Source organism: Hemicordylus capensis, chromosome 8 (genome assembly GCF_027244095.1).
Source record: "Hemicordylus capensis ecotype Gifberg chromosome 8, rHemCap1.1.pri, whole genome shotgun sequence".
Classification (NCBI taxonomy): domain Eukaryota; kingdom Metazoa; phylum Chordata; class Lepidosauria; order Squamata; family Cordylidae; genus Hemicordylus; species Hemicordylus capensis.
In genome coordinates, this window is record NC_069664.1 from 26,891,228 (window position 1) to 26,916,884 (window position 25,657).

Consider the following 25,657-nt stretch of genomic DNA (forward strand, 5'->3'; position numbering starts at 1 on the left):
CCTTGACACGTTTCTTTGGTTCTAGGAATCAGTCCAAAAATTTAGGAAACTGCCCGCCTCTCCATGGGAGAGGCGGGAAATGAACTCCACATCTGTCCATCACCTGTCTGAGCCAGATGGAAGTGACCAGGAGGAAGAGTGAGCAAGCAAGGTTGAGGTGGATTGCTCCCTCCTCTTCCTAATTGTCTGCCTGACTTAAGCAAGTGATGGACCAATGTGATCAGGAGGTTTTCTTTTCATAACAATCTTTCAAAAGTGTTACTAAGGCAAATTCAGCAGCAGCTCTTATCTGCTTTGGTTCTACTGCTCAGGCCAACCGACATGTCACTTTGCTTCAGCCGTGCTCATATTGTTCCCAATACCAAGAACTCAATGGCCAGTCAACCAAAAAGAACTTATCCTTAAGATGATAGTATTGGAGTAAAGTTGATGGTGAATTCCTTTTGGACTCTAATCTCATAAAGGCTTGAACCTCTCCCAAATATTTCAAAAATTCTTGTTGCAAACTGTATTTGGCAATAAAATAAAAGGAAATAACAATAAATGTATCATTCTAATCTGACTCACAGTGACTGTGTCATCATAACCATGACTCACGCCAAACACCAAGCCTTTGTTGAACCTATTCTTCCCTCAGCTGTGCTTGAGGGATGATATAGGAAGACCCCACTCTCAAAACGTCAATGGCCCTGCGACTCAGGGCAAGTAGAAACAACAGGGCACATCCTCCTTCAGTGTTTGTATTACAGGGGCATCCATGCCACATTTATTCTACCATTATTACATAATTATTCTGATCGTAGGGACCAATTTTACACCTCTTTACTGCTTTCTGATAGCAACCCTGCACAGTGTTGCCAGGTTCTGCAAGGCAGCGATCAAACTCCAGTGGATGGTGACCTCCTGTTTGTGCCCAGTGCCCAACTTTATGAACTCAAGCCTGCTGCCTCAGAGCGCTTCATGGCAGCCCAGCATTCCTACAGTTCTATAGTCCCACAACTCCTTGGTTTTTTTATCTTGCCCTAAACTGAGAAAACTCTTACTATGTCTATAGTTGCACTAGTATGATTTTATATGTCTCCACGATTTGCATATAACTTAATGCATTCTCTCTATTGTGTCTTTTTTACATATAATTTTTAACACATTTTTGCTTCTCTCTTATGCCTTTTTAATGATATTTTTATGATGCCTTTACCCATTTTTTACTGTTAACTGCAATTCTTAGTTCTAGGTCATTAAGGGTTTATCTTGTTTGCAGTCTTAGACAGCCATAGTTTTATTTTAAACTGTGCTTCTACTTTCTGATTCTTATATTTTTATCAAAGCCTTTTAATCTTATAGTCTATTATCATAGCTTGTACTGTGCACGCTTAGGATTTTAATATGTAATCACCCTTTATACTTTATGCTGGTATATGACCGTAATAAAGACTGATTTGAGATTTGTTGAAGCTACAGAAAGCACCAGGAAAGGCAAATCAATCATGAATTTACACAAAACTCATCTAATCCAACCTAGGCAACTCAAAGGAATGCTGGACAAACCAAGTTCCTGATGGTGGTGAGAAAGCAGTATACAGTTTTGTAACGTAGTGTAAATGATGTAGGCAAGACTGCAAGATTTTGTTTCAGAACAGGATGTGGAGAAACAATACCTCATCCTTCCCAGAACTAAACTCTTTATAAACCATTTATAGCAACATTAAATGTATTATCAGCATCATCAACCACCCAAGAGAGGTTATTCTGTCCATCTAAGGAGTCTTTCCATGCAAGAGCAGTGAGAATAGCTGTAAGGGATAATGTCTGGAGGCTCTCTTTGAAGGCCTTGTTACTCCGGGTGGCGAGGACGGGGGAGCTGCTAGCTCTTTTACCCACAAGACTGCTGCCTGAGAGAACACAGAAGCTGTGGTATAAGCTGGGATTACAAAGGCAGGGGCCTTTCTTTCATTCATTTATAAACTCCTTTTCAACAACAAATAATCTCAAAGCGATTTACACAGAAAAAGGACTAAGATTGTCCCCTGTCTCAAAGGGATTCACAGTCTAAAAAAGAAACACAAAGGAGACACCAGTAACAGTCACTGGGTGGGACACTATGTTGGGCTGAATAAGGAGAATTGCATACTCATTCTTGGTCTTCTGCATCTCAGCACTGAGTTTCTTACGCATGATCCTTGTCAGTCGGGTTTCAGGCCATGGCATAGCACGGAAACGGCATTGGTCGCTCTGGTTGATGACTTGTGACCTTGATTAGGGTAGTGCCCCTCACTTGGTCCTTTTAAATCTCTCAGCAGCTTTCGATGCCATCAGCCATGGTATCCTACTGGAGCGCCTGTGCAGGTTTGGTACTGGGGGCACTGTTTTGCAGTGGTTCCATTCCTTCCTTAGTGGGCGCTTTCAGTTGGTGTGCATTGGTGACGCGTCCTCTGCCCTGTGGCCACTCCTTTGTGGGGTGCCTCAGGGCTTGGTTCTCGCACCCATTTTTAACATCTACATGAAACCGCTGGGGCAGGTCATCCGTCGGTTTGGGGTAAGATTCCATCAATGTGCCGATGATACTCAGTTGTATATTGCCACCCCAGGCCACTCCGGAGATGCCATTTCTGTGCTTGCCCAGTGTCTGGAGGCTATCAGGGACTGGATGGGCCAAAACAAGCTCAGACTTAATGCGTCCAAGACAGAGTTGCTTTTGCTTACTCCTTGATCTGGCCAATTGCAGAGTCTGTCTCTCTCCCTGGATGGGGTTAAGCTGCCTCTGAAAGAGGTGGTCTGCGACTTGGGAGTCCTCTTGGACTCATGGCTCCTGCTCGAGCAGCAGGTGGAGGCCTTGGCCAGAGGTGCCTTTGCCCAGCTTTGGCTGGTCCGCCAGTTGAGGCCGTATCTTGACCGGCAGGCCCTGGCAACAGTAACTCATGCCTTTGTCATCTCTCATCTGGATTACTGTAATGCACTTTAGCTGTGGTCGTCTTTGAAGACGACTCGGAAGCTTCAGTTGGTCCAGAATGTGGCGGCCCGCCTGCTTATTGGCGCTAGGAGATATGACAGTGTGACAGCTCTCTTGCAGTCGCTGCACTGGTTACCTATTTGCTTCTGGGTCAAATTCAAAGTGCTAGTTCTTACCTTTAAAACCCTTCAGGGCTTAGCACCTGCTTACCTTCAGGACTGCCTCTCCCGGCCAGTCCCGTCCCATCCTGTGAGATCTTCTCAGGTTGCCCTTCTTTTGGTCCCTGGTCTCAGAGAGGTCCATAGTACTAGGGCCCGTGGAAAGGGCTGATTTCTCTGTTGCTGCCCCTTCACTTTGGAATTCTCTCCCACCCACCCCCACTCCAACCCCAGATTCGGTCTGCCTCTTCCCTTTCAGCCCTTAAACCTTATTAGAGACATTTCTTTTCTGCCAGGTGTTTGTTCTTTAATTTTTTTAAAAAATAAAATTAAATCTTGGATGCGGTTCTTGTTTGTACCCCGCCCTAAGTCTGTGGATTGGGTGGTATATTAAAAATTCTAATAAATAAATAAATAAATAAATAAATGATCTGAGGCTTTCCATGGGGGAGTAGTAGCAGGCCCATGTTATACTCTGTGATTTTCTTCTCTCACATGAGGTTTCCTTCTCAGTACCAGTGGTGGGGAATGAGGTGTGAATGCCTTTTCTGCTCAGTGCCCCTAGTCTCATTAAACAGAGAACTGGTTTTTTTTAAAAACATGACTGGGTCTGCTGACAAGACTCTAATAAAAGACTGGAGCCTTCCAAAAGCCCTGTTGTCTACAACTAGGAGGGACCTATCCTGGAAGCAGGAGGGAAATCACTCCTTTATGTCAGGGGAGAGGGGTCCAGCCCTCACTATAGCATTAGAAGAAGCTTCATCCCAAAGTAAACTGTTCTTCCCCTCTAACCAAGAAAGAGATTTATTTGATTTCATTCTGTGCTTCCTCCAAGGAAGTGTATATGGCATCCCTCCTCACATTTTCTTCCTTACAATAGCATCCTGTGAGGTAAGTTGGGATGATATAGTGGCTAGCCGAAGATCACTGAGGGAGCATGTCTGAGTGGGATTTGAACTTGGGTCTCCCCAACCTAAGTCAAATACTATCCACTATACCACAATACTTCTCATCAACCATATTATACAAGCTATTGCATGATACAAATAGAGAAGAACCAAACTGCATAACACCAGAAGTGCCTGGAGACATGCAATAACTCTAGAAAAGCAAACCTGCTTTAAAAAAATATATATATATGCAGCTCCCTATCCTATAACCCACTTAAAAGGGTGAAATACACTGGCAGATACTCTGCAGGTGCCTGTCATGAATGCTCAGAAATCACTAAAGAGATTTATTCATTCAGAGATGAATGAATAAAGAGTAACAGCAGGAGTAACAGCGGGAGAGGGGGCATGCCCTCAACTCCTGCCTGTGGCTTCCCAGGGGCATCTGGTGGGCCACTGTGTGAAACAGGATGCTGGACTAGATAGGCCTTGGGCCTGATCCAGCAGGGCTGTCCTTATGTTCTTAGATCATGAGCACTCCACTTCCTTAAAATTAGTCCCAAATATACACACATTAACTGGGGCAACCAGAATCTGGAACAATCTAAGACAAATTTCCCCTGGTCTGAGATCAGTAAGACCAACTCTTTTCTCAACAGAAATTCCATAAGAACCATGGAGTTAAAAGTTCTGGTGGTATAATCATACTACAGTAAAATGTATTTCCACCAAGAAACCTTACCACTGCAGGGCCCTAATTAATCATTGTAGGTTATTTGGAAGAATAATTTGTAGGATTACATTTCTGTTAAAGGACAAAGGTTCAAACAGCTTAATCTTATCATCAGGAGACTGCACCCCACCTTCAACTATTAATGGCAAAATGAGGGACAGAGTAACAGATGAGTACCTCTCTCTGCCTCAGGTGATCACTTACACAGGAGGCAACACCTACAATGATTTGAATACAGAACAAAAGGGTCGTGTTTCATTTGCCAGTGATGTCCTGACTGGAGATGCCTCATTGAAGATTTCTCTCCTGCAACTAAGTGATGCTGGGCTTTACACATGTAAAGTTAAAAATGCTGGACAATATGAGTGGACCCGTATCACCCTGAAGGTCCTGGGTAAGGCTACTATAAAGTTGTTCAAAATAAATATAGCACTTGTCTGCTAAACAGTAAAATATTCTGGACTGAAGTTATTTCAAAGATCACATCTATTTTCCCCCTTTCTCCCAGAGAAACCTTCTAAACCCAAATGCTGGAAAGAAGGAGAGATGTCTGAAGGAAGAGAAATCAATTTACAATGCTATTCTGCCTCTGGCACAGCTCCCATCATGTACAAATGGCAGCGTATAGATGAGGAAGGAAAAGCTGGGTCCCTGCCACCCATGGCACATATCAGTAAGTCACAGCTACTTCAGACACCCTCAGGAAAAATTCTCTTGTGGCTTTTTAGTATGGTGGCAATTAGAAGCAACCCCATTGGGGGAAATGTTGGTTCCTCTCTATTGAGCAAGATCTCTGCTTGCAGAGCAACTCTGTTCCCTGTCAGAGGTCTGGCTCTGCATGACGGAATATGGAACTACACAGAAAATGACCAAAAAAGCCACTCCTCCTTCCCACTTACTTGTCTATTCGACATGGGGGAAATTATTACTACTAAACTGATGTACCAAGGTGTACAGAGGATATGAATGGAACCACATTACAGGAAGGAGTCACCAGATTTTCTTCAACATGCATCCCAACAGCTGCTCACCTGATGTAGTGGTACATTATGGGATTCCCTTGAATTCAGCAGCACTGTGGACCTACTCACTCACATCTTGGCATGTCAGTTTGGTTGTAGAAATCAGGTCTAAAGTAGTAGCATATTCAGAAACACTTGGAACATAAGTTTGCAATGCAATGAATAGCAAGTAAATAGCTAATAACCAACAGAAATACAACCTAACATGCATAAAAGTACCCAGGAAGATTGAAAGTGCTTTATTCAGTTACAACAGGATAGTCAACAATTACTCTGTAATTTACTACTTATATCATTTAAGGTCATTATGCTACCTAACTCATTAGATCTTGTTCCTGGATTTTCCAGACTTTTCCAATCCTGCACAAGTTCTGATGAAGAATCTCACACGGATGGCTACAGGGTTATACCAGTGTACAGTCTCCAATGAAGCAGGACATGACAGTTGCATAGTAGAAATGACTGTGCAGTGTAAGTATGATGTAGTTAATACTAGGGTACTTTCCAAAGTAGCAGCATCTGTAAGCAATTCCTCCAGTTTTCATTCATCGGCTGTTTCTCTGCTACAGAGACCACACCTACATGTAGACTTTGAGACTACATTTTGGCTTAATAAAGGCAGAATGACATTTCTGTTATTCTAGGGAGCATAAATTATACTCACAACTGGAAGCCGAGCAAGATGTATGGGTGTCTTTTCACGATAACAAATTTGGACTCCTAATAATCGCTATATTTTGCATCATGAAGTTTCCCCTAGCTGGTTAACTAGTGATTATAATATTGGACTTTTTTCTCCCCCATCAACTTCTCTATAATGTGAGAGTAAAGGTAAATACATGCTTTACCACTACAGAGCAAACAGCAAGTTTTTGTCACCATACACACAAATCTGTGCAACCATAAGGAACAGGTGTTTTTTTAAAAAGTCAGAATAACAATTAAAAAGACAGCACATGGCAAGCCAGGCACAAGACACCTCTTCTTGGATCAAAAGGAGCAGCTTTATATCTGATCATAATTATATGCTGACACCAACTGTTGCTGCACTTGGAAGTCTGCAGTAATCCCCTGTGAATGAGAACAACTCTCTGATCAATCTGTTAGCCAATCAAGAACTTGTTCTAAATCAGAACAAGTACTTAATAATAGCCTGGAAAGTACTCACTATGTGTGAGTAACAACTACTAAAAATTGAACACCTGAAGTGTTTAGGACAGACACTCTGACAAGCTCCCCAATTTCAGAAGAATGGCACATCAAGGTTAATCTGTGGCAGCTGATGTGTCTACAACAGGAGCAAATAAAGATTCTTTTTGTTAGATAACGTTTAACATTCTATTTACAAAAGCAAACAGCAGTGGATACAGTTTCCCAAGAAAATAAGATCACATACCAATAATGAGTCTTTTTTCGGTGAGAAGGGCTCCAGAGCAGGCTGCGGGGAAGGCGGGTTAGACTTACCTTCCCCGTAGACAACCGCTTCTCCTGTGCTGGGCATGCTCCTCGCACGCCCAGACGATTCCCCACGCACCTAGGCAGCAGGGAGGGTCAGGGGCTGGGATGTGTGGTCCCAGCCCCTGGAAATACCTCGCACGGTGTATCACTGGGATGATCTCCCCTCCCCAGGCTCCCTACAGTCTGGCAGCTGTGGCTGTCCGACGAGCAGGAAAACGAAGTTAGGAGAGTGCTTGCTTTCCTAACCTCGTTTTGAAGGGAGGCTTCTTAGGCGGGTTTGCCGTAGTGCCGCCGGGATCAGCCTGATTCCGGCGGTTCACATGCATGTGCAGAACTAGGCTGGGCTCCCTTAGCCTGATTTTGCATGTGCATGTGAACAGCCTCAGTGGCTAATAGGGAAACAAGTAAATAAAAATCACAGGATTGAGCAATAGGGAAGGAGATTTTGTTCTGTGGCAAATGTAACAGTGACACATTATGAATTTATTCATTAATAGATGCACAAAATCTTGGCATAGTTGCTGGAGTTGCCTGTGGAGTGATGGGAGGGCTCTCCCTAGTTTTTCTGACTGTGTGGCTGGCTATCAGAAGGAAAGAGAAAAAGAAATACGAAGAAGAGGAGTCACCCAATGAAATCCGGTAATTACCTTGACAGAACTTAAGCTTCACACATATCAAATTTATTTTGTCAAAGAACAGCCTCAAAACCGTAGGAGGACAGGGTATATAGCCCAGTGGTGAAGCACATGCTTTGCCTAGAGTTCCAGATTCAATCTTTGACGCATGTGCATAAACATACTGTTTTAAAAGAATCTCAGGCAACTGAGCTGGGAAATAAATCTGCCTAAGGATCTTGGTGAGAAGCTTCTAACATAAGGAAACAGCTAGACAGGACTAGATAGACCAATGGTCAGGCTCAGTATATAGTAGCTTCATATGTAACCACCTGTCTCACAGACTGAGCCTACATTTACAGCTGTCTGAGTGTGTGTTAGCAAAAATAAGATATGTGGAACATGCAAAGACATTTGCTACACTGCAGTGAAAACACAAACATCAGTCTCTTCATCTGTGTCACTGCACAGATCAGCTATACTACTGTCCATCAGATTTAATCCTGTCAGCCTAAAGGAAAGGGAAATATTAGACTAGTTGCATTAGAATCTTTAGAAGTCTGGGGCAAGTGAACTGAAAATATTGTACAAGATTGAAGTTTTAGCATTAAACTCTCATTATTCAATAAAGAAAATATTTTTACAACTCTCCTGTTTAGTTTTAGTTAATTGTAAACAGATTAGGGCATGCTAACTCAAGAAAGTATGCTCTATCAATGCTATAATGTCTTACATCAAATTTTGTGAATCTGTATATATGCCTCTGAACTGCCGAGGATAACAAATTTTGTACTCAATACCAGTTAAAAAACTGTAGACTAAAACCCCCTAAATATGTCTTTAATAACATAGTTTCAGAAACACAGAACTGCCAGCATAATGCAGGAAATACTCTTTGCTCTTTCCCAGAAACAGCTCTCTCTTTTTACATTCAAAGACCTTACACCTTCACCATCATTCTGAAGCTGACTATGAATTCCCTTCAGTATGCTAAAGTACTTAACCAGCTGGACTCCTTTGAGGCAGGGCACATATTTTCAAGAACTGGTTTAGTGCAAGATGATACATTTCTTTGGGCATGTAAATAGACACTACATCTCCCTCTGTTCTGGCACATCAGCCCTTACTGAATGTTTCCATAATGTTCTCTAGCAGGGCGTTTACAGAAAATCTCTGAAATCATGATTCAGCAGACTATGCCCTTGAGAAGAAAATAATTACACCTGTTTTTTAAAATCTTAAATAGAGGCTGCATGCCCTAACTTGACATCAGCTTACTCACTTTATAGGTGCAATCAAAAGTTGATCTTTGTGACCTTTAACAAATCATTTTTAAAAAAATCTTCAAGTGATTATCTTTGAACTAAATTACTATGTGACATTCCATTCCCAATATACATTGTTTTCCTAAATACATCACATACCTGTACTCTTTCCTGTCCTTTGCTTCCTACTCCCCCTTTCTCTTTTTTTTTTTTTTTTTTGTTCAGCTTCGATTTGGGAATTTTCCCTTTTAATTTACTGGTACTTCCTGTATCTGAAAGCCATAGCAGAGATGGACAAGATTACTAATACAGAAAGGGATCTGGAGTTGGTGTGGGGATGAAAGCATACAAGTCACCTTGCGCAGAAGGCGGGGGGAGATAATGGAATAAATACGCTTGTAATAAATAAAATAACAGCCCTGCTGGATCAGGCCCAAGGCCCATCTAGTCCAGCATCCTGTTTCACACAGTGGCCCACCAGATGCCTCTGGAAGCCTACAGACAGGAGTGGAGGGCATGCCCTCTCTCCTGCTGTTACTCCCCTGCAACTGATATTCAGAGGCATCCTGCCTCTGAGGCTGGAGGTGGCCTATAACCCTCAGCCTAGTAACCATTGATAGACCTCTCCTCCATGAAGTTACCCAAACTCCTTTTAACACCATCCAGGTTGTTGGCTGTCACCACATAACAGAAGTAATACATGCTCACTTGCTCTCTCAAGCTACAAAAGCCAATCTATTACAGTGGCTGTGGCACTTGGTTGGATGTGGAAAACCCAAACTTCCTAGATGCGATGCAAGATACCTGTGACCTGGTCTCTTGTAATCTTGTCTACTTGCACCCTCAGGTGTGAAACTTACTTGGGTGACAGACAATTCACTCTCCTCACAGCCTTCCTAGCACTCCTTAGAAGGGCAGAATACAATGCAAACAAATAAGAGCTAGAGGACAATCACATTATTTCAGCAATATAATGCAAACCAGATTTGCTCAACTAAGTTATAAAAGATGTTGGAAGGACTGAAAGCACTTTGTGACCCAGTTCCATCAGCAAGTAGTTCAGGTTCCACAGCTAACTTCACTAAGTTAACACCAGTTAGCTCACACATCAGGGAATGCCTTATTTACACAACCTCCCTCCCTCAGCACTTTGTCATGATACTGCAACCTTAGGGTTAGAAGTAAAAATGAATAAATCCAAAAGCCTAAAAACTTGGCATTTTTAACACAGCAAAGGATGCTTTTAGTAGACACCAAGAAGCTTCTACCTATTTTTACTGGACCATTGCAAGTAAGTTATTTTAAAAGATTAGAAATACAAATAACTACGATACAATAATTCTTTATTTGATCTCTATCCCAAAAAAGGAAAACAGGGGGGGGGGGAGAATGCATCAACACATCAGAACATAACAACATCCTTCAGCTATAATACATAGAGGTTAAAGGGCTGTAAAAGATGTCATAACTTGACGAATCCTGTTAGCAATCAGAAGAAATGTGACCACATATGTAACCTCAGTATCTCAATCCGAAAGTAAATAGCTAAATGCAAGATTGATCTGAACGGCCATAACAATTTCTTAGATGTGGATCAATAAAAGCAACCCAAATGTCATTATAAAATTTAAAATATAATACAATATCAGTAATTGACTCAAAACCACACAAAGATGCGCTGAATAAGGGACTTTTTTGTACCTGCCCTCTAGTACAGCAGATGGAATTACAAATATGTATAAAATCAAGGGAAATTAAGGAAGTATCTGACAACCAATTACCATTTTGATAGTCAGGCAGCCATATTCATAAGGGGTCCCTAACCTCAGTCATTTTCAATAATCAGCAAAATATTTGATGGATTCATGGAGGAGAGATCTACTAGTCTGTGAGCTATAGGCCACCTCCAGCCTCAGAGGCAGGATGCCTCTGAATACCAGTTGCAGGGGAGTAACAGCAGGAGAGAGCGTCTTCTCTCAGTTCCTGCTTGTGGGCTTCCCAGCAGCATCTGGTGGGCTACTATGTGAAACAGGATGCTGGACTAAATGGGCCTGGGCCTGATCCAGCAGGGCTGTTCTTATTTACGTTCTTGATATATGCTACAAAACCTTTGAAACCATCTAAAAATCTATGATGTAGGACTGTTTCTTGTCCTCATTACTTAATACTTTTATCATGCTGTTTTTATTACAGAGAAGACGCAGAGGCACCAAAAGCCCGACTAGTCAAGCCTGGCTCTTCCTCCTCTGGCTCCAGAAGTTCACACTCTGGTTCATCCTCCACTAGATCTACAGCAAACAGTGCCTCTCGGAGCCAACAGACATTGTCAACAGAAGCTACTCCTCACATCACTCCAACACAACACAGTCAGGTGGTGATGGATGGCAGAAATGGCAGAGAAACTGAGCCACAGAAAATTAACCATACCAATTTGGTGAAAACAGAAGCCACACCAACCATGGTGCCTGCTCAGAGTCGGGCTTTCCAGACAGTTTGACTGCTTCTCAACTGTTTAGGCTCCAGCTATGTCCAGAACTCACACACACCACCAGCCATGTATTATTAGATTAGATTGCTCATCTTCCGTTCCAAGGCAACTTCCCCCCTGCACTCACTCACTGTACAACAAAAACCCTCACTCAATATTTCTGCATATTTCTGTTCTGAGGTACTGCTATAGAATTGAAAAGGGAATTTTTAATTTTTGCTTTTTTGTTCTTAAGGGAAGAAAAAGGAATGCTGGTTGTTTTTAAAAAGTTGCAGATGTAACATGCTGGGGTCTGTAACCAACTTTTAATTTTTTTTTTAAAGGGACACAAGAAGCATTATATTCCAATAGAATTTCAAAGGATAAAATTATATTGTACATTTCTTTGTAAAATATATACATGAACTATTATTTCTCCACTGTGGTACCAGCTTCTCTGAGGAAGTTATTCTGATTAACTTCAAAAGAAATTAATAGCTGCTTTGCATGTAGCCTTCTGCTGAATTACACATAGTAGGAAGCTACACCAGCAAAACAGAAGGTAGTAACTTGAAAAAACACTGAAAAGCAGCACTGAACTCTGAATTGCTCTGTTCATTGGAGTGACTTTCTTTGAACATGGAAATGTATTAATTGAAGAAGGGACATATGCCTAAAAGAGTATACACATTAGTCCATTGTGACGAAGTCCAAATTCTGTTCTTATTTCACACCTGCACAAATAGAAGCAATTCCACTGATGTCAAGGGAGTTCCATCCTAATGGATAACTAGAATATGATATCAAAACCAAAATCCCAAATTCCCTTTGCAAAATTTTTTTAAAGGTATTTCAAAGAGTTAAAAGAAGTCAAAGCCACTGATTGACTACAAGTCTCTGGAGGAAGATACAGAATGTACTTACTTCCTTTATTTATGCTGAAAATTGTGACATCCATTCACAAAATCCAAGTTGTTTCCACCAATTTCTTAACTAGAAAACTCTTTAAATTGTGTTAGTCTATGTTTATTAATCCAAATACAGAAATATGTTAAGGTGAATTTCACACATATTAAAAAGGGATAAAATGACCTTTATTTTAAAAGGTGGAGATTATTTAAAGACACCAAGTTTGTTTCACCTTCAACGGGAACGTAAATGCAATGACTTTTGAAGTCAACATGGTACTAAAAGCTATTTTAGAGGGAAAACTACATTCATTTTATGAGAAACCAAACTTTGTAAAATACTATATTTAAAATATTTACTGTTATCCTGTATACCAATTACTATTTAGCGTGGTTGCATAAAACTTTAGTTTTATTTTTTCAATTGGTAATCCAAGGTTTCTTCTCTTCTACCTATTACTGATGGTGTCCTTGTGCTCAAAATGAGCAACAGAAAGGGAAGCAAATATTTATTATAGATTCCTTTGAATCAACAATTTAGTAAGACATTTTTGTTGTTTTTAAATAAAGAGGGTGCAGTATAAAGACTGCAGTTCAAACAAATCTGAAACAGTGTCATAATTTCTATTGTGTTTACTATGTAACTAAGGTTCCCAGGCGAGTGCCCTAACTTGCAAAGTTATCTTCAAGTTAAACATCTTTCCTTACAATTCCACTAAGGAATTCCAGTTCTTCAATAAACTTCATGTAGAAGCCTCATTAAATAAATCAATAATCCCACATTTATACTAATGCAGCTTTTCAAACTGGGGAGCAAAATGTCACCAAGGAGAGAACATGAGGAAGAAATGGGAGAAACTGCCTCTGGCTGGCTGGAAGTATTTACACATTATAGATGAGGCACAAGGAAACTTAATTGATTCTGTATGGCTGAGCAGAGCACATTAAGAGGATAGTAGTGTGTTTTGATCTCTTGACTAGCAGAAGGGGGAGGACGTGGGAGTGGGAGTGTCTCTCTTATTTTATTTATTTATTTATTTATAATGAAGAGTCCAGCGGCATCTTAAAACAGTTTTATTATGGCATGTGCTTTTCTAGACCAGAGTCCACTTGGTCAAGTGCAGCTGGTAGATGCTAGATATATACATACATATAGAGACAAAAAAGGAGAGTAAACAGTAGGACCCAAAGGCCATGAAATGCAAGGATGAGCAGAAGGTCTGGCACATTTCTAAGCAGAGTTCAAGTACATACAAGATAAAAGATGGAGGGACCCATTCAAAACAGCAATCACTTGTACTGTACAAGTTTAGGCTTAAGTGTTTTACAATACCAATGAGATTCATTTAGTAGCTAGACAAGCAAGATGAGCACAAATAGCTACAACAAAATGGAAACTTCAAGTTTCTGAATTCATGCATCACTAGAGAGTTCTATGGACTCTACAAACAACATACACACAATTCCACTAGGGAAAAATAATTGCAAGAAACACATCCCCACAAGGCCTTATTAGCAGTTAGATGTATCTGAAACAGTTCAGCTATGCTTAAGGACCAACAAGCCTAGCAAACACATTTCTGCAAAAAGTAACTGCAGGGACAAAGCCTCTCTCTGACAACCATTTAACAGATCATTCAGTACCAGGAGGAGAAACAACAGGAATTTCTTCATCTTGTAAGATCCCACTTCAAGAAGAAAACTTCAGCAAACTAAGACACAGTTTCTTTTCCAAGACCAATGAAATGCGTAATTAGATGCCTAATAAGCTTGGGAGGAGGGGGGGAATCTGAATCTGTATGTGAGAACTGCACTGCGGAGAAAGAAGGTAAAGCAGTTTATTTCATTACAGTTGCCAAGCCTGGGTGCCTTCCAATAAAACAAAAACAAAAAACCACTGATCTCCAGTAAAGGCATAGAAAGCAAGGGTCCCCAAGGAGCTCTTCTACAGTCTCTTTTATATGCTCTCAGTAGTGGAAAACATAACCTTTCTAGTATTATCTATACAAGAACAGACACAAAAACTGGACAATATCCCATTTACCAGCAGTACACAGCTTGATTCCAATATACTCCAGTTTCCTTCCCTTGAAAGACTTCTGTCCGGCTTTGTTGCTGGAATAGTTTCATTTATTTAAAAACACACTGTGGAATTAGGAATTAGAAGCGACCTCATGGGATTTTCAAAAAAGTAAGGACAGAATGGGATCAAATGTGCAAATATTGAGAGGTGGAATAGAAATGTAAAATTCCTTGAAATGCTGAAAGCTGCTGCCACTCTGTGTAGAGAAAATACTGAGCTAGATGGACCAATGCTATAACAAAGTATATGGCAGCTTCCTATGTTCCTAACTTGCAGGAGTGGGGGTGGGAAGGTGGGATAGGTCAAAACTAATGACTTCCAGGAAAGAATGAACCCCTGGTGCCTGTAACCTCATCACTGACCAATGTGCATTAGGATGTGTTGATGGCCACCAGCTTGGATGGCTTTAAAAAGGGGTTACACAAATTCATGGCGGACACTGGACAGGTCTATCAATGGCTACTAGTCTGGTGGCTGTGGGCCACCTCCAGCCTCAGAGGCACCATGCCTCTCAATAACAGTTGCAGAGGAGCAGCAGCAGCAGCAGGAAAGAGGGCATACACATACCTCTTGCCTGTGGGCTCTCCAGAGGCATCTGGTGGGCCAGTGTGTGAAACAGGATGCTGGACTATTATTAATTTGATTTCTATACTGCCCTTCCAAAAATGGCTCAGGGCGGTTTACACAGAGAAATAATATATGAATAAGATGGATCCTTGTCCCCAAAGGGCTCACAGTCTAAAAAGAAACATAAGATACACATCAGAAACAGTCACTGGAGGTACTGTGCTGGGGGTGGATAGGGCCAGTTACTCTCCCCCTGCTAAATAAAGAGAATCACCATGTTGAAAAGGTACCTCTTTGCCCATTTAGCAGGGTTAACTAGATCGGCCTTGGGCCTGATCCAGCAGGGCTGTTCTTATGTGCATTGCTAATCAGAGAGAGAGAGAGAGAGAGCACGCATGTGTATGTGTGTGTCAACTCATAAGGACCACCATAGGGTCGTGGTTAGATTCTGGTCCTGTCGCACTCCTAGCCTAGCCCACCTTACCAATTTATTAGGCTAAAACAGAGGAGGAGCAGAAAAACCACATACACCACTCTGAGTTCCTTGGAGAAGATTGGATTGCTACCCACTGCCCTCCTCCCAAGGAGATCAGGGTCGCAGGCATGCAATGGCCCCCGCCGGAACTTTATCCTCACAGCAACCCTGTGAGGCAGACCACACTGGGAATGCCCGGCCGGGAGTCACGCAGGCAGCCTCGTGGCTGAGCAGCGAGCGATCTGGACCCCCGCCCTAGTCCTAACAACACTCTACCCACCATACCGCAATAAGGACTTTAAACTTTAAAGGGGGGGCGAAGGGAGAGGATTTAGCTGCCGCTGCCCCCCCCCCTCGCTTAGTGGGTTACAAGCTGTGGTTGGTCACTGACAGGAAAAGAACCTGCCACGGGGAATAGAGAACTTAATCTATTACCTCGCCTTAATAGGGGAAAAGCAGCGGGTTTATTATTATTATTATTATTATTACTATTATTGTTGTTGTCTTTCCGGCCCTAGAACCCTGGCATGAACCGCGCGCCCTCAACTGACCCCCACCTTGGCCCCCAGCCAGCGCCCTGCGGCAACCCAACGCGTCAGGCCGCCATTTTGTGCGCGGCTCCCTCCTCTCTGGGGCGCCATCGCTCCACCCCCTCCCTTCCCGCGCTCTGAGGTTATCAGCCTCCTGATTGGCCCCCTTCCACTCCGTCCTCCCGCGCGCTCCTCTCATTGGCCCTTTCACCCCCCCGTCCCTCCCGTCTTTCTCAGCGCTTCCTTTCCCTTCTTCCTCCCCAACCCGCCCGCCACCCGGTATTATGTAAATTTAAGACCCGATTCGGAGACGATTGGCTGAACTACAAGCTTTCCTCCCACCCCTATTCGCCGCTCGGCGCATTCTCAGCGACTAGCTACCCGAATTATGCAAATAGAGGTCTCTAGGAAATAAATCTAATTGGCTACAGATGCGCGCTGCTCTGCCCGCCCACGTTCGCTCTCACATTGGGAGGGACGAAAGTTCTAGAAAGAAAGGAAAGGGGAGAAAGGGGGGGGGAGCCGGCAGACTCGTTGATTCATTCACTCGCTCACTCACTCCTCCTCGCCCCGCCCTTTTCGGTTTCCTTTGTTGCGTCACACAGACCGCTCGTATTCCCTAGGCAGCTATTGGCTGGGAGGCGGACAGTAGGCGGCGCAAAGGACAGGCTGCGCGGCAGGATTGGCCCGTAGGCCGGAAAGAGGCGTGTCTGTTCTGGAAGCTTCTCCGGCCGTTTATAAGGTCTGGAGAAAGCCGGGGGAAGTCGCTTTGCTCCAGCTCTGACTGAGGCTGCTGTTGTTTCTCTCCTCGAATTTTTGCGGACCAAGCAGGTAATTATTAAGAAAAGGCTTTTCTCCCTCTTTCTTATTGCTTGCTAGTTTTTGTTAGGGGCCCTGCTCTAAAAATGTTTTTCTAAATCTTTTTGGGCGTGGAGAGGTGCTTTGTAGAGCAGCGAATTTCTAGGTTACAAACTCCTTTTAAGAGCAATATAAAACTGCTCCTCTAGAACAAATGTATTAATATCTGTTGCATAAATGCTGCATTCTCTGCCTGCTCGTCTAGTGGTCTGCCCAAAAAGTTTAGCTAGTAGTGTAGCTAGTCCTCAAGGTTTCAATACTGATTTCCCGGAGAGTATTGAAAGCAGTTCTGGAGCTCTTTAAAAAGCTTGCTATTGTGTCTGGGGCGGTTGTTTTAATCTCAACGCATAAATTCAGTAGGTTGGCAATCCTAGTGGCTGGATTTGGTCCTTTTGCATATGGCAGCTGTTGGAGCCGGGATCGGTGGGCGACAGTCTAAGGCGCTCCCTTCCTTTCGGGGCAAGAAGCAACCGTAGTGGTGGCCTGAAGCCGCTTCGAGGGGGCAAATGAGGCCCAGGCGATTAAGTGGGGTCTTTCCCTCCTATGAGTCGGTGGGCGGTCCTCGTGGAGAGAAGGAGCTCTTCGGCCATGTTTTTTTTGTCTCCAGTGGGTGAGGAAGGGGAAACGGCTCTTAAGCAAGCCTTTGTTACAGGCGGCCAGAAAGACCTTCGGCTGGGAGGAAGATCGAGGGTGGGCAGGCGGGATTTCGACCCCCCCCCCCCCCAGGAAGAAGGGCCACCTTGTCTCCTGGAGGAAGCGTGCGCCTCCTGGGTGTGCTCCTAATCCAGAAACTGGGTGCGCCGGCAGGGCCGGCCCCCACTGCAAATACGCGCGGGGGGAGAGAATACATCAGCGGGGGGGCCAATGGGCGGCAGCTGTGCCTGGGCTACCAGTTACATCGTCCCCAGCTAGAACAAATGTGGCTGCGGGTGGTGAGAGTTGTGGCGCAATATCTGGGCGGGTGTAAGTGGGGGGACGTGTTCCTTTTCTCTGGCCTGCCCGGGCTAGGGAAAGAGCAGCAGCGCTGGGCGCCCAAGCGGTTAGCTGGCTTGTTCCAAGGGGGCTTCCAGGAGGGGCAGAGGAGACCCGGCCCCCAACTCTTCCTCCCCCGCCGCCCCGCAAGCGCCAATGCTGCAGAGGCTTACCTAACAATCGCCTTTCCCTGCTTCTTCCCCCCTCCCCACGTGCTCAGCAGCGCGCTCTGCCGGTTCCGGGAGGCAGCGAGGCACGTGGTCCAAGGCGGCTCCTCCCCCTACGCGGCCTGCTGGGTCTAGATACAAGCCGCGGACTTCCCATAATCCCCCGGGCGGCTCCTTCCGCCCGCCCCTCGAGTGGAGGGCGCATGCGCGAGACGGCCTCTTGTGCGCTCTCCTCCCCCTCGCGAGGCCCGGCTCTCGATGCTTCCGGCCAAGCCACGTGGTCGGGCTCAAGGTCGCGCTGATCTTGGGCGAGGCTGAGACGCCGGGATGGCTTCGAGGAAGGAAGTTTCAGGCTTTGAGTCATCCGGCCTGGGGCCTGTTGGGACACACAGGACATGAACGCAGTAAAAGGGTGTTTGGCTATTTTATAAAAAGAGAGGAGGGTGATTAGAAAGCCGAGCAAGTGCAAAAGGTGCCTCTTAATGCAAAACTGCTTTTTGTCCAGCACTCATTTATTTATTTAACATATTTTTATATGGCCCAAAATGCAAGTTCATAACATTGTATGCTAGTTTATTTATTGTTAAATTTATATACTGCCTTTCATCAAAACAATTCCAAGGCAATTTACAGCAAAAAATGAATATTCTTGTTGGAATATGAATAGGGCAGAGATATGCCCTCTTAACCTGCCAACTCCTTGGAAATATCAGTTTAGTTTCATTACACAAAGGGATTATTTTTAGCTCTTAAACTTATATGATCATCAGCATAAGGAAAAGATAACTATGCCTTCCTAATTAATATTTGATGCTATGATAGCTGCGTTCTGGTGGGGGGATTTGTATACATTTTTGGAACGTCTAAACGTCTTTTAATCTTTTTACAGCTACAATGTCTAAGGGACCATCTGTTGGCATTGATCTTGGCACCACCTACTCCTGTGTGGGTGTCTTCCAACATGGCAAGGTGGAAATCATTGCCAATGACCAGGGTAACAGGACCACGCCAAGCTACGTTGCATTCACTGACACAGAGAGGCTTATTGGGGATGCTGCAAAGAACCAAGTGGCAATGAACCCCACCAACACTGTCTTTGGTAAGAAACCTTAATAAAGATGGCAGCTACTTTGTTGTTTGTACAGTTGAAGCATATTTGAATTGGTGTATGCAATCTCAAGATTTTAAAAAAGGAGTTTTTGATGTTAAGGTGTTATATGTATTTCTGAGAACTTACCTTTAGATGTAGCAATATTTGGACATGTTTATTATTTTGTATCCTGCCCTTCATTCAAAGAACCTAGAGCAGTAGTATACATGGTTCTATCTATTCTCATAGCATTCTATATAAAGTCTGATGAATTGGCTCAGTACCAGTCATTTCTGGCATAATCTTGCCAGAATTCAGTCTTCCAGGAGAGAGACAAAGCCTGCAATCCTGTCCTATATATCCAATTGCTTTAGAGCAAGCCCCACTGAAGAGAGCCAGTGTGGTGTGGTGGTTAGAGTGCTGGACTAGGACTGGGGAGACCCAAGTTCATATCCCCTTTCAGCCATGATACTAGCTGGGTGACTCTGGGCCAGTCACTTCTCATCCTAACCTACTTCACAGGGTTGTTGTGAAAGAGAAACTCAAGTATGTCTGGGCTCCTTGGGGGAAGAGTGGGATATAAAACATTAAAAAAAATAATTCATTGGGACTGACTCAGTCTGGGGGGTGGGGGAGACTGTGCCCTCCCCCAGATGCCCATGGTCAGGTCTTTCCCATCACCTGACCCTTTAATCTGAGATGCAAAGAATTGAAACTGGGATCTTTACCATGCAGAGCTCACGCACCAACACTGAGTTATAGTCCCAGAAAACTGGATTACCATAAATCAATTTATACTAATTTCTGTAATACTCTTGTATAATGAATTAAGGAGCTCCACTTGTTATGTAGTTTGTATTTTAGCTCTCAGTGCTAATGGGGTGACATACATTGGTAGTGTAGAAGTTGCCAATATGGGGTTTCTAATTCCTTACACTAAATTTCTCTGCAGATGCAAAGCGTCTGATAGGCCGCAGATTTGATGACGCTGTTGTCCAATCTGATATGAAGCACTGGCCTTTTACTGTGGTGAATGACGCTGGCAGACCAAAGGTCCAGGTGGAATACAAAGGAGAAACCAAGAGCTTTTACCCAGAGGAAATCTCTTCCATGGTGCTGACCAAAATGAAGGAGATAGCTGAGGCATACTTGGGAAAGGTGAGACTCTGGACAACTAGATGCAACCGATTTAACTGCAGAAATAAAACGAGTACCATGTGAGTTCATGCATGGTTCTCAACTTCTGTCGTTGTTTTCTTCTAGACTGTTACAAATGCAGTGGTTACAGTTCCAGCCTACTTCAATGACTCGCAGCGCCAGGCTACAAAAGATGCCGGGACCATTGCTGGTCTCAATGTGCTCAGAATCATTAATGAGCCAACAGCAGCTGCTATTGCTTACGGCTTGGACAAAAAAGTGAGTATTGAAAAGTGACATAGTCCCAGGGAAGACCTTGGTGTAGGGGGTTGCTTTGATTTTCTACATTCCTACCACGTTTTCTTCATGTGTGTTCTAGGTTGGTGCTGAGAGAAACGTGTTGATCTTTGACCTTGGGGGTGGCACTTTTGATGTCTCCATCCTCACCATTGAGGATGGCATCTTTGAAGTCAAATCAACTGCCGGTGACACCCATTTGGGCGGGGAAGATTTTGACAACCGAATGGTCAACCATTTCATTGCTGAGTTCAAACGCAAACACAAGAAAGACATAAGTGAGAACAAGCGAGCTGTTCGCCGACTCCGCACTGCCTGTGAGCGTGCAAAGCGTACCCTTTCCTCCAGCACTCAGGCCAGTATTGAAATTGACTCCCTGTACGAGGGCATTGACTTTTATACCTCAATTACCAGAGCTCGCTTTGAAGAGCTGAATGCTGATTTGTTCCGTGGCACTCTGGATCCTGTGGAGAAGGCCCTGCGGGATGCCAAGCTAGACAAATCTCAGGTGCATGATATTGTACTGGTTGGCGGGTCCACCCGAATCCCCAAAATCCAAAAGCTTCTTCAGGACTTCTTCAATGGCAAGGAACTGAACAAGAGCATCAACCCCGATGAAGCTGTAGCTTATGGTGCAGGTAAGCAGAATAAGCAAAGTCTACAATCCAAATTTGTGTGTTAGGCAGTGAGACTTTATTTTGTATAAAAGTCAGGAGTCTAGGGCCTATTCCAGTCTAAATGGTACGTACTTGCAGTGATGACTGATTCCAAAACCATTCGTAGTTTCCACCAGAAGTTGACTAATGATGGCCCAAACCTTCCTTGGATGTCTGAGCAAGTAGAAGTATATTGGGTTGCCAGAGTTGGTCTTGTATGAATTGTTTATGCATCCTGTCTTTCCCCCCTTTTAGCTGTTCAAGCTGCAATCTTGTCTGGGGACAAGTCTGAAAATGTGCAAGACCTGCTGTTGCTGGATGTCACTCCATTGTCCCTGGGTATTGAAACAGCAGGTGGAGTCATGACTGTCCTGATCAAGCGTAACACCACAATCCCCACCAAGCAAACCCAGACATTCACCACTTACTCTGATAATCAGCCTGGTGTGCTGATTCAGGTATGGAGAAAAATTTCAACTTTAGTGTTACACAGTTCCAATTTGGAAGAATTGCATGATGTGAAGTGGTATGAACTGAACATTTTTGAGGTTCACTTTGGCAACCTGCAATGCAGTTCATGCCTCCGAAATTAGTATAGAGAGAGCAGACAAGCTAGCATCCAGGCTGCAATGATGAAGACGATTCCAAAACCATTCGTAGTTTCCACCAGAGGTTGAGAGACCAGTGTTGGCTTAAAGTACCTTCCTTGGATGTCTGAGCGGCCAACTAGCTCATGCTGTGTCCAGTCTTAAGCTCAGCTGGTTAAATTGAGTGTCTCAACTTGCTGGAAGCTGACCCGAATGCCATTCTCTCCCTTTCCAGGTTTATGAAGGGGAGAGAGCAATGACTAAAGACAATAACTTGCTGGGCAAGTTTGAATTGACTGGCATTCCTCCAGCTCCAAGGGGTGTACCTCAAATTGAAGTAACCTTTGATATTGATGCCAATGGCATCCTTAATGTGTCTGCTGTGGATAAGAGCACTGGCAAGGAGAACAAGATCACCATCACCAATGATAAAGGTAAGCGTTGCAGATATTCTACAATAAGGTACATGTGTGGTTGGGAGGCATACCAGACTCTAGGCCAAAAATGATGGCAAATACTCCGTGGGCAATGCTCTTGTCTACTTCTAGCTTGTAAAGACTTGGGCTGCATCACACACTTGCCCAAATTTCCAGCACAACATATTGTGTCTTGATTTACTATTCTTGCCAAATAAGCTATCTTGCCTAGATTTTCCTGTCGCTGCATCTACCCCAGTGCAGACCGAGGACAAACCTTGGCTTGAGGGGCTAAAATTCAACCGTAACTCAACTGAAGGTTGATTTGTTTAAAGGTCGTCTCAGCAAGGAAGACATTGAGCGCATGGTGCAGGAAGCTGAGAAATACAAAGCTGAAGATGAAAAGCAGCGTGACAAGGTGTCGTCAAAGAACTCGCTAGAATCTTATGCTTTCAATATGAAGGCTACTGTGGAAGATGAGAAACTTCAAGGGAAGATCAGTGATGAAGATAAGCAGAAGATTTTGGACAAATGCAATGAGATTATCAATTGGCTGGATAAGAACCAGGTATGTGGGTTCCTGCATAATCAAAAAGCTTTCAGGGTGAATCCTGAAAGATGCTCAAAACGATTCAAGTGGTCAATCACACTTCATGCTTTTTAGCCTGGTCTAGTTTTAGTGTTTAAAAATGCACAGAAAACCTGCCAACCTCTTGTTCTCTCAGTCTTAGGCCATCTTCTGCCAAGCCAGAAGACTGGCAAGGATGTCCCTGAACTAAATGGTGTGGTAACCTGTGGTTGCAATGATGAAGATGATTCCAAAACCATTCATAGTTTCCACCAGAGGTTGAAAGACCTGTGTTGGCTTAAAGTTCCTTCCTTGGATGTCTGAGCGACCACTTGCATTAAAAAATTATGCTCACCCACCTCTCCAAGTGATAAATGAAAGCTCCTAGTATTACAACAATCCATGAGTTGCAAGCCAAGGAGCCTGTAAATCTTGTAAATGCAAGAACATGGAGCATCCTAAATAGCTTGTCCTCTTAAAGTTTAGCTTTGCTTTGTCTGATAATTCAAAGTACATAAGTTATCTCTTAGTTATAAAAGTACTAGAAGGGCCCTAGCAGCATGAAATGGAATACTAGTGAAGTGGGTCTGATTCAGGGAGCATTCTCTTTGCAGTATTAGTGCCCCATGTACAATGTATAACCACACCTTCCTTCCTTCTCAATTTTTCTAGACTGCTGAAAAAGAAGAATTTGAGCACCAACAGAAAGAGCTGGAGAAGGTCTGCAATCCCATCATCACCAAGCTGTACCAGAGTGCTGGTGGGATGCCCGGGGGCATGCCTGGTGGCTTCCCTGGTGGCGGAGCTCCCCCCTCTGGAGGAGCATCTTCTGGACCAACCATTGAGGAGGTTGATTAAGTTCTAGAAATGGCATTCTGTAGACCACACCTTCGGGACTGGAGGACTCTAATTACAAAGGGCATTCTTGATACTTGGAACATGTGCACAGGGAGGGGGAAGGCAAACATTGCACTTTACCAGTACTGTAAAAAGTGGAAATGCAGCTTGAATCCCAATAAACTTATTTAATTGGCAACACAGGCCTTGTTTTGTGATTCAGACTTGGGCAGAACTGATCATCCGCCACTGAAATGTGCCCACTGACACAACTTGTGGGCAAGCTGGCTAGTTAAACGCACGCCTATATATATATTTTATTCATTTTCATATATATATTCATTTGCTTTGAAGCACTTTTTCAAGCCTTGAGGAATTGGGAGGGGGCAAATGCTGCTGAACATACAGGGGGTTGTTTCCTTGAAAATTGGATGGTACTTTCAGAGGCTTGGTGCAAGTACATTCAGCCTTGAGCTGGCCACAAGTTGTTGATCTGAGCAAGCCTGCAATTTGGCTTAATTGAGTGAGAACTGGTGGTACTTGGTAAAGCACTAGGAGCATGTAATCTGTCCTACAAAGGCAGATGCATGCTTAGCTGCTGTACAGAACACATGCCACAAGAGAAGGATGGCGCTGCCTCCTGGATTGAAGTATTTAAAGTAAAACTTGAGGGATGAAGCACACTTGGCAGGAAAAGCATCCCTCTTTGAGCTGCTTTTCAATGGTGCAGCCTGGAATAGAACCCTAATTGGGGATATGATACAAAATGGTTGACTTGTTTTTAGGGATGGAGCTGGTGGTAATGCTAAGCTGTTTAAGTACAGGAAGGCTAATGAAGACATCCAAATTTAAGTAAGTGTTGAATGTTTCTGCTGGAGCAACCTGTGGCCATATTGGCATTGCTTCTGACCCCAGTAACAAAGTTGCTCTGAATAACTGAAGTTTACACAACTGAGGAGAGAATGGGGTTACTATGGGAATAGGCATGTTGGGTTGCCCATAGGTATCACAAAGCTGTATTAGCACATTATACATACGCTAAAGGTCAAAGCAACTCCTTATTGTGTGTAGATTATTTTTAAAGAGCCATAAGGGGCACAAATGACTTTCTGAAAGTGACTTTAAATATCCAGATCTTTGCTTTAACTATTTGCTTCCCACCCAAAAGTATGAATACTCTTAGTACATAATTGTTCAATAGTTGAGTATTAAGTACTAAACTATTAATACTGTTAAAGAATAGTTCTGTATTAAGTACTGCTGCCTTTCTAGCCCCTCTTCCTTGCTAGAGATCTGGGATGTGCTACAAGTTGCTACACTCCAGAAGCGTTACCTGGTGGATTTTACTGGAGCAGCATTATTTATAGGGAGAAATGCACTTAAAATGGTCTCTGGAATCTAGCAATCCTTCATATGCTAGGCAGGCATCCAAAAATGTGGGTCCAAGTAGCTTTCCACTGGAAATGATTTTGCACCTCTGCATTCTGTTAACCCAGGTTTTGCCATTCACCTAAAGACTTGTAATTTCTGCCTTCCAGCCCTCATAAATGGTCTGCCATTCGTATCCCACAAGAAAGATGCTGGAAGATCCACTTAAACCTTCCTTCTGGTCAAAGAAGAAAGTAAAATCCATCTTGGGTGGCTTAGCCTGTGCTCATAAGGGCTCTTAACATGAAAGCCCTTCCTTGGCACAAATTTCCTTTTGCTCATTGAGAAGGGAGGCCTAGTTGATCCATGCCTCCATGAGAGGGACATGGTATATGTGAGTAAAATCCCTATCTTCCTTGCAGCACATACAGCTAATTAAGCTTTTGGGCCCTAGGTTTAGTGTGCTTAAACATGGTTCTGGAAATCAACAGTGACCCAGATCAGTTGATTGCTAACTACTCTTTCCTAAGACAGCACAAGCTCTGAAATCCTGCACCAGTGTAAGCTATAAACATTCCACCAGC

The 25,657-nt window shown here is 43.6% G+C and overlaps 2 protein-coding genes, 1 long non-coding RNA gene and 3 other non-coding genes across 13 annotated transcripts in view; 5 read left to right on the plus strand and 1 right to left on the minus strand.

Moving 5' to 3' along the window:
- CLMP (CXADR like membrane protein) overlaps positions 1-12,889 on the plus strand; it is a 49,350-nt gene extending 36,461 nt beyond the window's left edge. The window contains exons 3-7 of one of the 2 annotated variants that reach the window (XM_053269637.1): positions 4,924-5,125; positions 5,240-5,404; positions 6,102-6,224; positions 7,709-7,792; positions 9,250-9,479. In XM_053269637.1, coding sequence (XP_053125612.1) covers positions 4,924-5,125; positions 5,240-5,404; positions 6,102-6,224; positions 7,709-7,792; positions 9,250-9,431 — 756 coding nt within the window. In that variant the 3' untranslated portion in view covers positions 9,432-9,479. Of the gene's footprint in view, positions 1-4,923; positions 5,126-5,239; positions 5,405-6,101; positions 6,225-7,708; positions 7,851-9,249; positions 9,480-11,283 lie in introns of those variants that run through there. The other variant, XM_053269636.1, reaches the window with a different exon arrangement.
- LOC128333734 (uncharacterized) lies at positions 5,955-18,229 on the minus strand. 6 transcript variants are annotated; one of them, XR_008311059.1, is made up of 4 exons: positions 16,148-16,309; positions 14,510-14,610; positions 9,250-9,362; positions 5,955-7,792 (listed from the first exon to the last, which is right to left on the minus strand). It is a non-coding gene; the product is annotated as an uncharacterized LOC128333734 (long non-coding RNA). The 6 variants fall into 6 exon arrangements; XR_008311060.1 differs by having other exon boundaries at positions 14,510-14,580; positions 16,080-16,306; XR_008311057.1 differs by having other exon boundaries at positions 14,510-14,580; positions 16,148-16,305.
- Positions 16,796-23,904, plus strand: HSPA8 (heat shock protein family A (Hsp70) member 8). 2 transcript variants are annotated; one of them, XM_053269634.1, is made up of 9 exons: positions 16,796-16,951; positions 19,007-19,216; positions 20,160-20,365; positions 20,471-20,623; positions 20,724-21,279; positions 21,553-21,755; positions 22,120-22,318; positions 22,636-22,868; positions 23,541-23,904. In XM_053269634.1, the coding sequence occupies exons 2-9, from the start codon at positions 19,012-19,014 to the stop codon at positions 23,724-23,726; spliced, it is 1,941 nt and encodes a 646-aa protein (XP_053125609.1). In that variant the 5' UTR covers positions 16,796-16,951; positions 19,007-19,011; the 3' UTR covers positions 23,727-23,904. The 2 variants fall into 2 exon arrangements, with proteins under 2 accessions (XP_053125609.1, XP_053125610.1); XM_053269635.1 differs by lacking the exon at positions 16,796-16,951 and adding an exon at positions 18,451-18,589.
- LOC128334066 (small nucleolar RNA SNORD14) lies at positions 21,391-21,479 on the plus strand. The gene has a single exon (XR_008311171.1). It is a non-coding gene; the product is annotated as a small nucleolar RNA SNORD14 (small nucleolar RNA).
- On the plus strand, positions 21,922-22,019 carry LOC128334069 (small nucleolar RNA SNORD14). The gene has a single exon (XR_008311174.1). It is a non-coding gene; the product is annotated as a small nucleolar RNA SNORD14 (small nucleolar RNA).
- LOC128334070 (small nucleolar RNA SNORD14) lies at positions 23,099-23,196 on the plus strand. The gene has a single exon (XR_008311175.1). It is a non-coding gene; the product is annotated as a small nucleolar RNA SNORD14 (small nucleolar RNA).
- Positions 23,905-25,657: the final 1,753 nt, after the last annotated feature.